We start from the raw sequence: 15,872 nt of genomic DNA on the forward strand, positions 1-15,872 counted from the left end.
GGCACTTACCTTGCATATTAAGGGCTACTCCTGGCTGACCATGGTTGATCCCCTATACAAATACGTCCCAACTTCTGCCCCCCACCCCTGCAGCACAGGAGTAGCCCGAGCTTCACCAGGTGTGACCCCCAAAGAAAAATAATAAAATTAAGGTAGTGCATTACTACTAATCCTTAGAGAATGCAAATAATAGGAAAATACCCCAAATAGTTCTCTACTCAGAAGTTCAACAGCTGGAAATGAATTCCCAGAAAGATACAAATGACTGAAGCTCAATCAGAAGAAATAGATAACATAGTATTATTAGAGTGCTTAAAGAAACTGCCTTTTTTTTTTTTTGCTCTTTGGGTCACACCCAGCTGATGCTCAGGGGTTACTCCTGGCTCTGCACTCAGGAATCACTCCTGGCAGTGCTTGGGGGACCATATGGGGTGCTGGGAATCAAACCCAGGTTGGCCGCATGCAAGGCAAACGCCCTACCTGCTGTGCTATTGCTCCAGCCCCAAAACTGACCATATTTTAACCTTTCAAAAAAAGAAAACTCTTGGTCTGAACAATGCACTGAAGAATTCCCCCAAATATCTTATCATAAGCAAAGAGGAGGGAACGTTTCCCAGACCATCATATGAGCCAGCATTTTATTATTGCAAAATTCAAACATTATAATTTTTTAAATAAAATAAATTGGCAGTCAATATCTATGACCACTGATATAAAGTCTGCAACAAGATATTAGAAAATCAAGTCCAGCAACATACAAAAAGGATAATATGATATCACCCTGGGGGTTTATCCCAGGAATGCAATGACTAATCATCTAAATTCACTCAAAATAATTCTGCTTTTTAACAGACAAACTAAGAAATCTCATATAACCATCTCAATAAGTGTAGTAAAAAGCATGAATATAAAATAAAACAGGGAAATACCACTGCATACCTATTAAAAGGGGAAAACCAGAAAACCACAACATTAAAGGCTGGCAAGGAAGCAGAGAAACAAACTGTTATTCATTGCCGGTGGCAATGGAAAATGGTGCAGCACATTGAGAGGGCATTTTCGATTCCTCCAAGTCAAAGGTATACTCACCCTATGACCCAGAAATCTCATACTGAGGAATTTACCCAAATGAATTAAGAACTTATGTTCAGAAAAAAAACTTGTATAAGAGGTTTATAGCAGAGCTTTATCAAACTCACCCCAAACTGGTAATAACCCAGATGTCTTTCTACAAGTGAGTGAATAAAATGTGGCAAATTATAAAATGGAATAATACATTAACAACATTAACATAAACAAAAACATTAATAATAAGGGAACAATTGATTCATAAACAGCACAAACTAATCTTGAATATGTTTTTCTAAGTGAAAGCCCCCAACGGCTACACATGGAATGATTGTCTTAATACCACATTTTGAGGGGCGGGAGCGATAGCATATCAGGTAGGGCATTTGCCTTGCACGCGGCCAACCTGGGTTCGATTCCCAGCATCCCATATGGTCCCCCAAGCACTGCCAGGAATAAGTCCTGAGTGCAGAACCAGGAGAAACCCCTGAACATCGCTGGGTGTGACCCAAAAAGAAAAAACAAAAACAAAACAAAACAAAACAAAATAAACCAATACATTTTGAAAATGGTAAAAATACAGGGGCAAAAACCAAGTCTGTGACTATTAGGTGCTTGGGATGAGGTAGTCTGTAAAGCGGCTATACAACAACATTTTTAGAGTGATTGACTAGTTCTGTATAGCACTATGGTGGTAAGATACATGACTGCATATTTTGAAAAACCCACAGAATTGTTAATCACAGAATGAGCTTTACCACAGGCAAATGTTAAAGAAAAACCACCCAGGGGACGGGAATTTAGCACGGACTGCTGACTGTGATAAAAGAAGACAGCATTTACAGAGGCATGGTACAAATTCTGAAGGAGGTAAAAGAAAATGGAGTCTCACAAGTGCCTTTTTTTTTTTGTTTTTAAGCCACACCCAGCAATGCTTAGGGCTTACTCCTGGCTCAGCGCTTAGGGCCTGGAATTACTCTTGGTGGTGCCTGCAGGGATCATATGGGGTATCGAGGATTGAACTCAGGTTGACCATGTGAAAGGCCAGCTCCCGACCAGCTGTACTATCATTCTGGCCCCTGCACAAGTATCTTTACAAAACACTATTTTTATAGAGGCCATGCCCAATAGTACTTTGCTCTGAGGCTCCAGGGACCACCCACCATGACATTGGTTCTATTTGTGTAGGCCTGATGACTCAGTGCTCAGGTTGGGTGCAGTGCTGGGGAGTCACCCAGGGCCATACCCAATGGTGCTGAGAGGTCAGGTGGTGTGAGGAATGGACTCAAGGTCCTCATCCTCTTAAGCCATATTCCAGGCCCCTCATTTCATTGAGCTTTTCCCACCTGCCTTGTTGTAGTTCAGCATCACTTTAACTCATGAACTTACGGGTCTATGTAAAAAATTTTGTGGTAAATTCTAAATCAGTGTGTGCTCCCTGTAGGAAAAAAACAAAACATACAACTAATTTGGAGAGTGTAACTAGTATTATTTAAAAATATATATAAGAGCTCAAATTTCCTCAATGTAAAAAATAAGTGTTTTTCTTGATCATTTTTTGTTACAGATATTGGGGACATCAATTTTCATACAGATATGAAGCATTTAATGGGTGTATATGAATTTTTAAAAGTGAGATGATGGGGTTGGAGTGATAGCACAGCGGGTAGAGCACTTGCCTTGCACGCGGCCGACCCAGGTTCGGTTCCAAGCATCCCATATGGTCCCCCGAGCACTACCAGGAGTAACTCCTGAGTGCAGAGCCAGGACTAATCCCTGTGCATCACCAGGTGTGACCCAAAAAGCAAAAAATAAATAAATAAAAATAAAAGTGAAGTGATGCACAATCTCTAAAGACAGAAGAAAAAGTTCATCTATAAAATTTACTAATGATGAAACAAGAGTAAGGCGAGCTGAAAGGGTCTTTACAGGGTCCATATTTCTTTTCCACTCTGAAGAGAAGAAAACAGGGCATGCATGCCAGTTCACAGCCTTCGGGCCCAGCTATGCTAGTGGTTTTGAAACTGCTCCCCAGAAGCACTTTGGAGCTCATTATAGAAAGCACTAAATAGGCCAGAGGACCAGACCATAGGGGGGTTAGAGAGAAGTTAGTTGAACTCAGAAATTTTATAAAATTTTTCACTGGAAAAAAAATTTTTTTTTTTAAGCTTTTTTGGTTCACAACAGGCGATGAACAGGGGTTACTCCTGGCTTTGCTCAGGACTTACTCCTGCCGGTGCTCAGGGGACCATATGGAATGCTGGAAATTGAACCCAAATCAGCTGCATGCAAGGCAAACATCCTACCCACTGTACTATCACTCCAGCCCGGGAAAAGGTTTCAATGCTTAAAAGTAGGTTTCAAAAGCACTACCTTTACCATAGTACCATTTTAGAGAAAATTTTAAAAATGTTTCAAATACACCTTCAAATACACCTACAGGACAATGTCAACAGAGAAAGAGTCCTTTCTTTCATGTTATTTCATGTGATTGACAAGCAAAGGATGGGGAAAGGATACTCGGATCCCAACCTGCTGGAGCAATCCTCCCCGGAAGGGCCTAGATGGATAGATACCCAGGTAGCAGGCACATATGGGTCAAACGCTGTAAAGTGCCAACACAAACCCAACTCATCATATACAGGTTCCAGAAGGATCAGTGGTAACAAACATCCCACACCGTCCTAAATAGACATTGCTGAGAAATTTTTTTCAATTCCACGTTAGAAGATAAAGACACAGTTATACTCACAAGGAGACCTGAAACATCAGAATACTTCTTGGCTGGTTTAAAGGATGGCGGTGCATCAATACTAAAGTCTGGAGGGGAAGGGGGGAGGAAAAAAGAAAAGTACAGAACTTAGCTGGCTTTAAAACATTCAAATGCCTTTTCCTCCTTATCTAAAAGACTGACAGTATTCCCGAAATTTTACTTGGTGGTTAAATCCTCAGGCTTCTCTGGGGAAATGATGCACATGCTCCAGAGCAAGCAGCCCCAGATCCGGCTCTGCCCTCTCCCTAGGGGCTCCCTGCCCCTGCAGAACCACCAGAAACCTCATTTGCCCACAAGTTACTCTGGGCTCAGGCTGCTTGGGCTGACGGTGATGAGATGTCAAACAAGCAATTAATTACATCTCCGCTTCGAGTTACAAGAATGCCCACACCCAGAACTCTTTGGTTCATATGTCACCGTCTGAGTCACCCATAAAAGGTGTACAGTGGGAAAGGAAATGGTGAAAGCTCTGAACCTCTCCTTTCTAATGAAGCTGAACAGAACACATAATATATTTGTATAATACAATTCTTTGTATAATCATATACAAATTAATTATTTGTAAAAAAAAAAAGCATGAAGCACTTACTCTAAAAAGCACTAGTTCAGAATAAAACAGTTGGCATTTAAGTTGATTTTCAGAAACCCTCCTAAATCTTAGGAAATCTTGTCTTGGAAACAAAACTGAAAAGCAAACTTTTTAATAAGAAGTAAGGGACTGAAGTGATAGTATAGAAGGTAGGGTACTTGCTTTATACGCAAAGGACCCCGGGTTCGATCCCCAGCACCACATATAGTCTCCCAAGCCCCACCATCTCCTAAGTGCAGTCAGGAATAAGCCCTGAGCATTTCCAGGTGTGGCCTCAAGACAAAAACAAACCTTTTTCTTTTCTTTTCTTTTCTTTTCTTTTTTCTTTCCTGAGCTGGGGATATGACTCAGGTGGTAAAGCAGATATCTAGCAATTGTGAGGCCCTGAACTCAATCCCTGGCACCACACATCCCCCTGCGTGGTATGGTCCAGGGTCTCAAAGTACTGCTTGGTGTGACTCCTATAAAATGAGGCCAGGGACAAAACTCAAGAAGTAGAGCTTATGCACAGCATGTGTTAAATCCCTGGCACTGTATGCCCTCCCTGCCCCTGCCCAGACCCTCCAGCTGTAGCCCTGGTGACTCCCAAGCATGGCTGGGTTAGAGGATGACAGGCATGGCCCCAAAGGCCAAAGCGACCCCTAATTTTAAAAAAGGGGCTGGGGGTAGAGTGATAATACAGCTAGCAGGGCATTTGCCTTGTGAGTGGCTGTCTCAGGTTAGGTTCCCAGCACACTGAATGGGTGCTCTGAGCACCGTCAAGTGTGATTCCTGAGTACGGAGCCACGAGTAAGCCCTGAGTACAACCGGTGTGGCCAAAACCAAAAATGTTTATCTAACAGAAACACGAATATTTCTCCAAATTAAAATGTTAAAAGATACTGAAAAGCCCACATCCATGACAATAAGCAGACTCAACAAAGACACACTTGCAAAGCACACATAAACTCCCCATATTGATGTCACTATAAAATTCCCAAGCTAAAAAGTTTCCTATAATAATGCAAACATAATAAAGCAATGTAGGCTTATTTAAAAAAAAGTGCTTGGTTTGAACATTATAAACACAGAGCTCACAGTTAGGATCGTTCAGTTGCCATGGCAATGCCCTTTCAGAAGCAAGGATTTGTTTCAGGTTCTTCCAGGTTCTATTCTTCTTGCCAGCTACTGCACCACCATGGCCAGAGTGCTTGAATTAAAAGCATGGATCAGAAAGAACAAAAAATCAGTGGAGACAGCCACTTCAGAAGTTTATATTTATGCTTATTCATAACTGTAAGATGCCACTTATTCTGTCAGCAAGCATTTGCACTCCTGACTTTTTAAGTATTACACATTTTAACTTTCTTTTTAAAAAAAAAAAAAACCTTTTGTATTGTCAAACCCTGAGTTAGTTGGTCATGAAGTGGAAATAAAAGGCTATTTTATAGATGCACATAAAATTCCACACTCTTTCCTGGATCTAACATTGTAGAAATCACTCAATTGTAGAATTTCCCATAACTATTAAATTAATTTACTACAAAGTTAGATTGTAACCTATGACCCTATCTTTAAACTCCTTTTTGAAGGCAAATCTCTGCCTTATAAACTGCAAGTAATCCCAGAATACCCAAGGAAGTCTAAATCATGGCATGGCAAGCCTTCTGGAAACCTTATTTTTCTTCCTTTTTTGTACTATGAAGGTTACAAAGTGGAAAATAATACCAAAATCTGTCTCAGACATTGGCAATAAAACCAATTAATGAAAAATAAACATTTTATGGTAATTAGAATTGCTATAATTTATTATTTTTCTTGAGAATAAAAGGAAGAAAGAGTAGTTTAATTTCTACTTAAAGTACAATCATTGAGATTTACTTAAACTAACTGGAAACTTTCCTCTTTAGTTATTTCAAATATCATCTACAACATAAAGAAAGCAAAATGCATATCATGGAAATGACCCACTCTCAAAGTAAACTTTTATTTAAACCAAAATCTTTGGGACCTGGTTCTAGGACATCCATAGAAAGGCTCATCCACCTTCCCCTCCCACTCTGAGGAAGAGGTGGCACGAAATGGGTTGATGAATAGATGCTTACCACAAAGTTGGGGTCCTTAAATGGCAACGGTTTTGCAGCTTTTTCCACTGGTCCTGTGCCAAAATCAGAGGACACCATTTTGTTCTCACTCATGGCTTCCATGCTGATACCCTTAAATCATAGGAAGAATTGTCTGAAGTTAGTTTGTTTGTGGGGGGGCGGGGGGTGTTGTAACTCAGCTCTCAACAAGATCCTCTACAATGTAGAGGAAAGGTGTTGTACCGAGAGGCGCAGCAGACAGCCTAAGCCTGAGGATGACGCACTAGGCTGGGAGCAACACTGTTGTGCAGAAACCAGACATGAGACAGCCAGGTGCCCATCCGCCATGCCTCCTAGCACCCTGTCCTCACCTCATAAGCTAACACAGAGAAGGATGTTCTACCCAAGCTGGTTCACTTAGCTCCTAAAACCAGCATGGGGGCTGGAGTAATGGCAGAGCAAAAGCTATCACTTTGCTTGCAGCTGACCTGCGTTCAATCCCTGACACTTCATTTGGTCCACCAAGCCCTGCCACGAATGATCACTAAGCACAAACACAGGAGTAAGCTCTACTGAGGGTGGCCCCCAAACCACAAATCACGATCACGACCACCCTGTTGTTCGTCGATTGCTCGAGCAGGTGCCAGTAATGTCTTCTTCGTCCTAGCCCTGAGATTTTTTTTTTTTAAAGTGCCATATTCAAGGCTTTTTCAGGGTTAGGAGAATGAGACCCATCATTGTTACTGGTATTTGGCATATTGGGTATACCACGGGGAGTTTGCCAGACTCTGCCGTGTGGGCATGTTACAAACCACAAAAATAAATAAAAATAAAAATAAAACTACATAAGGTAGGTGTAAACATACCCAGTTTACAGAAAACAAAACGGAGGCTCTGGGGAACAGGTTCAAGGCCACATAATGGTAGGCATCTGACTTGAAACTGGTCAGGGTGAGATCTAAAGCCCCCACCACCTCATGACAGATGGTCCCTATTCCTGCCAATCTAATGAAACTGATTCCAAACACAGAGATCCAACACCTGGATTAAGGGCCTCATCATCTGAGGAACCCCAGGAAGGTTCAGTATTCTCAAGCACATTATGGGAAAGGAAACAGAGGGAGAGGAGGTTTGAGAGCCCTGAGTCAGCTGGCAGGGACGAGAGTGCCCTGATAAGCAGGCTGATATGTATGAAGACAAAAAAAACCCTTTAAGCTAGTGATCACAAAATAAAAGTGAGTTAAAGACAAAAACACTTCCAAGTTTCCAGTTTTCCAAATTCCAATCTTCCTGGACTGCAATAAAAATTCTTTATATATATATGTGTGTGTGTGTGTGTGTGTGTGTGTGTGTGTGTATGCACACACATACAAGTATATATTACATACAGTAAAACGCATAGATGCTAAATGTAGGTCTCATGAATTTTGCTGAATGTTTACATTGTGTAACCCATGTCTTCATTAAGATATAAAACATTTCCTCACCCCTGAAAGTTCTCACATATCCCTTTCCTAGTCAATAACTTCCACACAGAACAGGGACAGCCACTGTTCTTATTTTAACCACACCACTTTCCCATGTTCTACAACTCTTATGACTGGAATCGGATGCCATATGTTTTTGGATTTGATTTCTTTAGCTTAGTTTGTGAGGCTTGAATCAGTAGTTTGTTTCTCAATCTGAAACAAACTGTATACTCAGCCTGTATACTCTCTGCAGAGCAGTATGCCACCACACTGATAAATCATAATTTGTTTTACCATTTTCCTGTTGATGGACATGTGGGTTGTTTTCAATCTTTAGTTAATATTAATAAAGCTGCCGTTAACTTTCTGTGCAAGTCTTTGTGTGGACATGTGTTTTTACTTCTCTTGGGTAAATAGGAATGGAAGGGTTGGGTTAAATTTATGTTTAACTTGATAAGAAATGGCAAAATAATTTTCTTAAATGGCTACATTCTTTAACTCTCCCAGTAGCAGTGTGCAAGAATTCTAACGGCAGAGGCTGGAGACTGAGTACAAGAGGTAAGGCACTTGAATAGAATACTGCTGGCTCTGTTACCGATTTACCAATCCCCAACACTGCATATAGCCTGGAATAGACCCTGAGCACTACAGAGTGTGAATCAACCCTCTCCCCAAAAAGAGTTCTGACTGAAGACACAGCCACTCCCCAAAATATAATGTCAGGGATGGCAGGGAAGGGGAGTAAGAGATAGAGGGATCATTTCATCTGCTACAGTAGTTCTCTTAATGGATGTCTTCTCAAACATCTCAGACTCTTTTTCAGTTCTTTCTCTCCATCGTCTGGGAAACTTCTTCTCTGTTCACATCAACACTTTTGTGTAGACTGCTCCCCACCCTTGTAGTCTTTCATAACATTTCTGACCAAGGCCAAACTCAAAAGCCAATTATCTAGCAACTAGGAAGCCTCCAATTTCCCATCCATTTCCCACCACCAATAGCCCAAAGAGATATAACTTCCGCCCACCCCTGTCCCTGTTCCCAACTTCCCATAGCCTGTTCCATCATCTGGCACCTTCCTCAGCCCTCACTTGAAAGGAGCCTGTTGTGCATACTTTGCCCACTCCATTCACAGCACAAATCTGAGGCACCTTCAAAAGCAAGCTTGGGTCAGGTCTATTAGCGCAACAGGCTGGGCACATGTTTCATATGTGAAGAGATGTGTGTTCGATCCCTGAGCACTGCTGGGAATGATTCCTGAACAGACCACCAGGAAAAGCCCCTGCACATTGCTGCAAGTAGTCCTAAAAAAAAAAAAAGAAAGAAAGAAACAACCACAAAACCAAAAATGGAAGCTTCATGTCACTCCCCACTTCTGGTTAGTCAGCAGTTCCCCAGAGGACTGCCCTTGGGATTAGAAACACATCCTGGTGGCCCCACCGGCTCTGCCTCTTGCCTCCTTCCTGTATTTTGTATTTCCTGGTACAAAATACATCAGTCTCATTCTATATAGCACAAATATTTTCCGATTTCTCCATTTTCAGTTATGCTCCACTAAAACAATTTTCACCAGGATAATTTCACCCTGTCAGTTTTGATTTTGTCACAAAGACTAGAATGAGAATTTTGGACATGACTTTACTGCCTGCGTGATTTTTCCTTCACGGTCATAGCAGTTCTGCCAGGTATATCTGTCCCGGGGGACTCAATTTGATGAGGAAAATTTGATTTTCCCATCACATTTAATCAATAACCAATGTCACCTTGTGTGGTTTAAGCTAGCTGTGAATATTATTTTGTGTAGATTATCGGTAAGAGTGACACAGATTACAAACTGAATATAAAATCGATACTTTGTTTTTAAAATGTAGTCAATGAAAAAATAGCTGCTTAGTGAAACTAAGAAATACAACAGAAGAAAGACAAAGGAGATAGGCAAATGGATGAGGATGGGGAGTTTCAAGAGTAAGCATGAATCAAAACATCCTGCGTTAATAAATGGCTCAGTCTTTGAGTATCTGACCCAGTTCTTGGCTCCAGGTAATGATAGATGTGATTGGGTCCAGTTTCCTACTGGCAGACGTGAATAAGATGAGAGGGACGAAGAGATGCAGAAAGAAGACAAAGAGGTAAAAATTTCCAAGTATAGATTTTTATAGTAGGGCTTTGATTTTTTTGGTTTGGGGCCACACTCAACATTGCTCAGGTATTAGATTACAGTTCTGAGCATTTTAGGTTTAACATTGGATTGTCCTTATTCCTCCCACAGGGAGTTTAGGTTTATTGAATTACTCCCACCACAGTGCTCCTGAGGCACACCCAATTCCATCAGGACACTCCCAATCCTGTGTTTATCTTTAACCTCTTCTTTGTGCCCTTCTTCCCTTATCTATCATAAATATCCCCAAATCAGACACTGTAACCTGTAAAGTCAAATCTTCCAAGGGCTCTGGACTTTGTATATCAGTGAAATACTACTTTTCTCTTTTCTTTCTTTGTACAGTTAATTTTAGAGAAATGTCCTTTTTGTATAGACAAAGGAAGACAGTAAATGCCATCTTAGTCAGGGAGTTTACTGGCTCTGACAATATCTACTCCTCAGCATCCATCATTTTTACTTGACTCAAGACTCAGTTCCCTACGAAAACAGGATGAGAACGCTATTCAGGTCTCTCAAAGAGGAATCGAAAGACATATGCTTGGAGCATCAAGTTTCACTCAAATGAAAGAAAGAATCCAGAGTTCCGACCACCTCCGTCGATGGTCAAGAATCAGGGACGCTGTCTCTTCTGCCAAGGCTTCGAAAATCAGACGGGCTGGACACGTAATGAGATTTGGAGACAACCGCTGGACTAGAGCTGTTACCAACTAAATTCCACGGGATGTCAAAAGACCTCGTGGCCGCCCGCCCACCTACCAGATGGTCAGACTTCTTCGTCAAGACCCTGAACGATCGGTTTGCGGCTCTTCGTGTTCCTAGAACGAACAAACGCCATTGGGCTACACTAGCACGCGACAGGGACAAATGGAGACATTACTGGTGCCCGCTTGAGCAAATCGATGATTAACGGGAAGGCAAGTGATCAAGTGAAGACTCAGTTACATAAGTTCCTAACACCCCACAAAAGGGGCATGCTGAGGGGCTGGAGCAATAGCACAGTGGGTAGAATGTTTGCCTTGCACACAGCCAACCCGGGTTCGATTCCTTGCATCTCATATGGTCCCAGGTAAGTGTCCTACCGGCTGTACTCTGGTCCCAGATTTAGATTGTCTGAACCTTGTTAAAGTCTAACATAACCACCACTAAGATAGGGTCTAACTACCATCATCAAGGATAGGGCAGCTACAGAGAAAGATGGAGAGAAGAGATAAATAAAATGGAATGAGTTAAAAACAAAACAACTTGACTATATTTTTAATGAATATAACATAAGTGCACTGAAAGGAAGAGAGAAATAATGTTGGCGATTTTGAACATAGTATTGTTAGCAATATAGCCTAAATTAAAGGCAAAAGAAATTATAAACAATTGTTAGGTTTGTCACAAAGGTACATAGTAATAATTCTGCAATTACCTTTTGTGTATTTTAATATAGAGCAAATGAAGCATGAGAAAAGGCTAGAATGAACAAGTGGATTGAAATCACAGATTTTCAATATGAACTCAGTTTTTAATATATTCACAGGTAGATTAAACACAGTGACAGATGGAGCTATATATGAGAACTGAGGGGTACAAACACAGAGAGCTATATTTCCTATCTCCACTAAAAGAATTAGAGGGGAATAGAATACCAAGGTTCAGATCCTGGTTTCTAAATATTGTTCTTCAAGAACAGGTGATCTTAGAAGAGACGGCTCATTCTTTAGTCACTGAAGAAAGGGCTGGGGCAAGAAACTTCAAGATAAACAATATGGTTCCAGAAAGTAAGAAAACACTGGTGTCAGTCTGCTATAACTGTTATACCACCCACTAGGGGTTTAACAACAGAAATTAATTTGTTCACAGTTCTTGAAATGAGACATTTAAGGGCAAGGCCTCAGCTTTCTACTGAGATCTATCTCCTTGGAGTGCAGATATCTTTCCTTCAATGTATCCTCCGTGGCCGATCAGATCAGTACATGCACTTCCCCCACAGATTGTCTTCTTAAGGACACCAGACATACTGAATTAGGGATTCACCATTACAATTTTATTTAATGTGAATTAACTCTTTTAATGCCCTATCTTCAAATACAGTAATATTGAGGTGTGTTACAGTTAACTTTTCAGTATATGGAATCATGGCAAGATATAATTCAGTCTACAACCAAAAAAAAATTATGGAGGCAAAATGAAGGACAAAGGAATCAATTTATAGCAGTTATCATTTTCACTGATTCTAGATAATTTAAGTCAACAAATAATGTTAAGCTATAATATATAAACAACACAAATAATTCTATTTTTAAAGGACAGAATAATTCAATAAACAGTTCTTCAGAAACAACACATAAATATCTAGTAAGAGCATGAAAAGAGGCTCAACATCATCAGTCATCATGAAAATGTAAATCAAAACCACAATGACATATAAGTTTACCCCCTTTAGAATAAACAAAGACGCAATAATATGTGCTGAGAAAACTACAAACCTCATACATAGCTTATAGTATAGAACGGTTCAGTCACTTTGAAAGATAACTTAGTGATTTCTTAAGCTGTTAAAACATAGAATTAACATATAGTCCAAGAGGGGAAAGAGTGATAGTACTGCGGGAAGGGTGTTTGCCTTGCATATGGCCAATCTGACTTTGATTTCTGGCATCACATATGGTTCCCCAAGCATTACAAGGAGTAATTCTTGAGTGTAGAGCCAGGAGTAACCCCTGAACACTGACAGGTATGGCCCCCATTTTTTGAAGTCCAAAAATTACCTCCAATGTATAACCAAGAGAACCAAAATATATCCATGCAAAAACTTGTACATATTCACCTGTCACTGTCACTGTCATCCCATTGTTTATCGATTTGTTCAAGCAGGCACCAGTAACATCTCCATCGTGAGACTTGTTGTTACTGTTTTTGGCATATCGGATACATGGGGAGCTTGCCAGGCTCTGTTGTGCAGGTGGGATACTCTCGGTAGCTTACCGGGCTCTCCGAAAGGGATGGAGGAATCAAACCTGGGTCAGCCACATGCAAGGCAAACGCCCTACCTGCTGTGCTATCGCTCCAGCCCATATTTGTAGAAACATTACTCAAAATAGTCTTTAAAATCAACCTAAATATCCATCAAAACTATACACTGAGCAAAGAAGAAATCCGAATGGCAAAAAGGCACATGAGAAAATGCTCTACATCATTAATCATCAGGGAGATGCAGATCAAAACAACAATGAGATATCATTTCACACCACAGAGACTGGCCCACATCCACAAGAACAAAAGCAACAGGTGCTGGCGCAGATGTGGCGAGAAAGGGACCCTCCTTCACTGCTGGTGGGAATGCCGGCTGGTCCAACCCTTTTGGAAAACAGTTTGGACGATTCTCAAAAAATTAGAATTTGATCTCCCATTTGACCCAGCTATAGCACTCCTGGGAATATATCCCAGAGAGGCAAAAAGGTATAGTCGAAGTGACATCTGCAATTGTTTGTTCATTGCAGCACTCTTTACGATAGCCAGAATCTGGAAAAAACCTGAGTGCCCGAGAACAGATGACTGGTTAAAGAAACTTTGGTACATTTACACAATGGAGTACTATGTAGCTGTTAGAAAAGATGAAGTTATGAAATTTACATACTAGTGGTACTACATGGAAAGTATCATGTTAAGCGAAATGAGTCAGAAAGAGTGGGATAGACACAGAAAGACTGCATTCATCTGGGGAACATAAAGCAACAAAACGGGTGACTAACACCCAGGAATGGCTGAGATTAGTACCAGGAATTTTGCTCCATGACTTGAAGGCCAGCCCCATGTGCTAGGTGAAAAGGAAGCTCAGATAGAGAAGAGAGCACCAAATAAAGGGTGTTGTGAAGACCCTCCCAGGGTGGGAGAGACATGCTAAAAGTAGTCTATAGACCAAACATGATTGCCACTCAATGCCTCTCTGGCAAAACACAGTACCCAAAAGAAGAGAGAGAGAACAAGGGGGAATGCCCTGCCACAGCGGCAGGGTGAGATGGGGGGATGGGGGGTGGGAGGGATGCTGGGACCCGTGGTGGGGGAGGATGGGCACTGGTGGAGGGATGGGTACTTGATCATTGTATAACTGAAACCCAAGCACAAAAATTTATAAGTCTATAAAAAATAAATAAATAAAACTACACTGAATGTGATACCGTCAGAAACCATATTCAACTATAAAAAAGAATAAATGCTAGAACATGAATAAAACTTGAAAGTATGATAACTGAGAAAAAGAAAAAAGGCCACATACTATGTAATTCTATTTATATGAGGCAAGTAGTCAAATTTATAGATACAAGAAAGAAGACTCTGGTTACCAAAGACTTCAAAGAAGATGGAAAGGAGAGTGAGTTCAATAGGTAATTTTTGTTTGTTTTTTGTGGGGATCATATAAATATCTAAAATGAGACAGTGATCATTGCATTAACTTTGAATCTACTTTAAACCACTTTAAAGAGGCAAATCTTTACAGCATATGAACTATATCTCAATAAAGCTGTTATAATTTTTTAAAGGATAAATAAAGCTAGAAATGGATTATAACCCACAGAGTGATATAAGAGCCTATGATATAAACACTGAATTCTTTAAATGAGTAAATCAAAAATTAACAATTTAAAAAACGAGAAATGAGTAAGTAAATGAGAAAAGAAAGTTCTTAAAGTAGGAATACAATAAACATAAAAGAATTTAAATAACCACTATTTGACAACCACAATAATAATAATTCCAAGCAAAAAAATATCAATGGATACTAAAAATGGTTGGTAGAATTTTAAGAATATTTCAATAGTTTTAAAGTACTTTCCCATAAGGTACTTCAATACAAATAGAGAAACAACTTCATAGTGTAGAAAGCTGGCAGACACCCCCCCCCCCCACCTCCCCTAACTAGCTCAGAGCTCAGAGCTAGTTTCACCATTAAGGGAACATAGTGACATCATGTGCTGAGATATGATACACTCTTAAGGAAATAGCATCACTTCACCATTCTTAACAATAGTGTATTACCCAAATCTAATATAAAGCAGTGTCAGACAAACCCAAGATGAGTAACCTTCAACAAAGTAAGTGCTTTTCAAAAGCAGCAAAATGATAAGGACTAAGATACTCAGATATTTAGAGGACAAAACACAAGAATTAAAAAATCAGTGGTCAAATTAAAGCCTCTCCCCAGTGCACACTTGAAATTAATCTGGCAGTAAATATGCTAAGAGGTCCCCAGAAACTACAGAGGAAAGTGTAGCTAGCTGAGTTGGTTACTGCCTCTTTCAAGTGCTGGTGGTGGTGGGTGGTCTAAGTGACAAAGGAGAAAGCCCAGGCCCGCTGAAAGAAAGGGGCCATTCTCCTGAGGGATCTAACAGGACACAACAGTACTGGTCAGTAAGGAACAGGTCAGGCTGGTGGACATGGGCTGTCAGAAGGCTGAGTTTTATGAGGATCCAAATGAAGTGAGAAAAGTAGAGAAAACCCTCCCTAAGAATTACCTAATGAGCATCAAGTCAGAATAGAAAAACCAAGACAAATTGGGATGGCTCAGGGAAAAACACACAGAATGAAAAGGTTTCCTGGGGCCAGTTACACTTGAGTTTCAACCTGTGTTAGTTGAATTTTTCAAAAAGAAAATGACTACTTACATAATGTTTCCATCTGGGAGAAAAAACAAACTGCTAAAACAGCAACAAGAGGCACTAACGGGAAACAAAAAAAAAAAAAAAATCAGACTCCAAGACCTCCA

General features: G+C 40.5%; 1 protein-coding gene across 2 annotated transcripts in view; it reads right to left on the bottom strand.

Annotated features, from left to right (window-relative positions):
• INO80C (INO80 complex subunit C) overlaps positions 1-15,872 on the bottom strand; it is a 31,217-nt gene that overhangs the window by 6,849 nt on the left and 8,496 nt on the right. For both annotated transcript variants that reach the window (XM_056138196.1, XM_056138197.1), the window contains exons 2-4: positions 6,515-6,625; positions 5,508-5,619; positions 3,821-3,888 (exon numbers count right to left, since the gene is read on the bottom strand). In XM_056138196.1, coding sequence (XP_055994171.1) covers positions 3,821-3,888; positions 5,508-5,619; positions 6,515-6,625 — 291 coding nt within the window. The remainder of the gene's footprint in view (positions 1-3,820; positions 3,889-5,507; positions 5,620-6,514; positions 6,626-15,872) is intronic.

The sequence above is a fragment of the Sorex fumeus genome, unplaced genomic scaffold, assembly GCF_029834395.1.
Source record: "Sorex fumeus unplaced genomic scaffold, SorFum_2.1 ptg000128l, whole genome shotgun sequence".
Taxonomy (NCBI): domain Eukaryota; kingdom Metazoa; phylum Chordata; class Mammalia; order Eulipotyphla; family Soricidae; genus Sorex; species Sorex fumeus.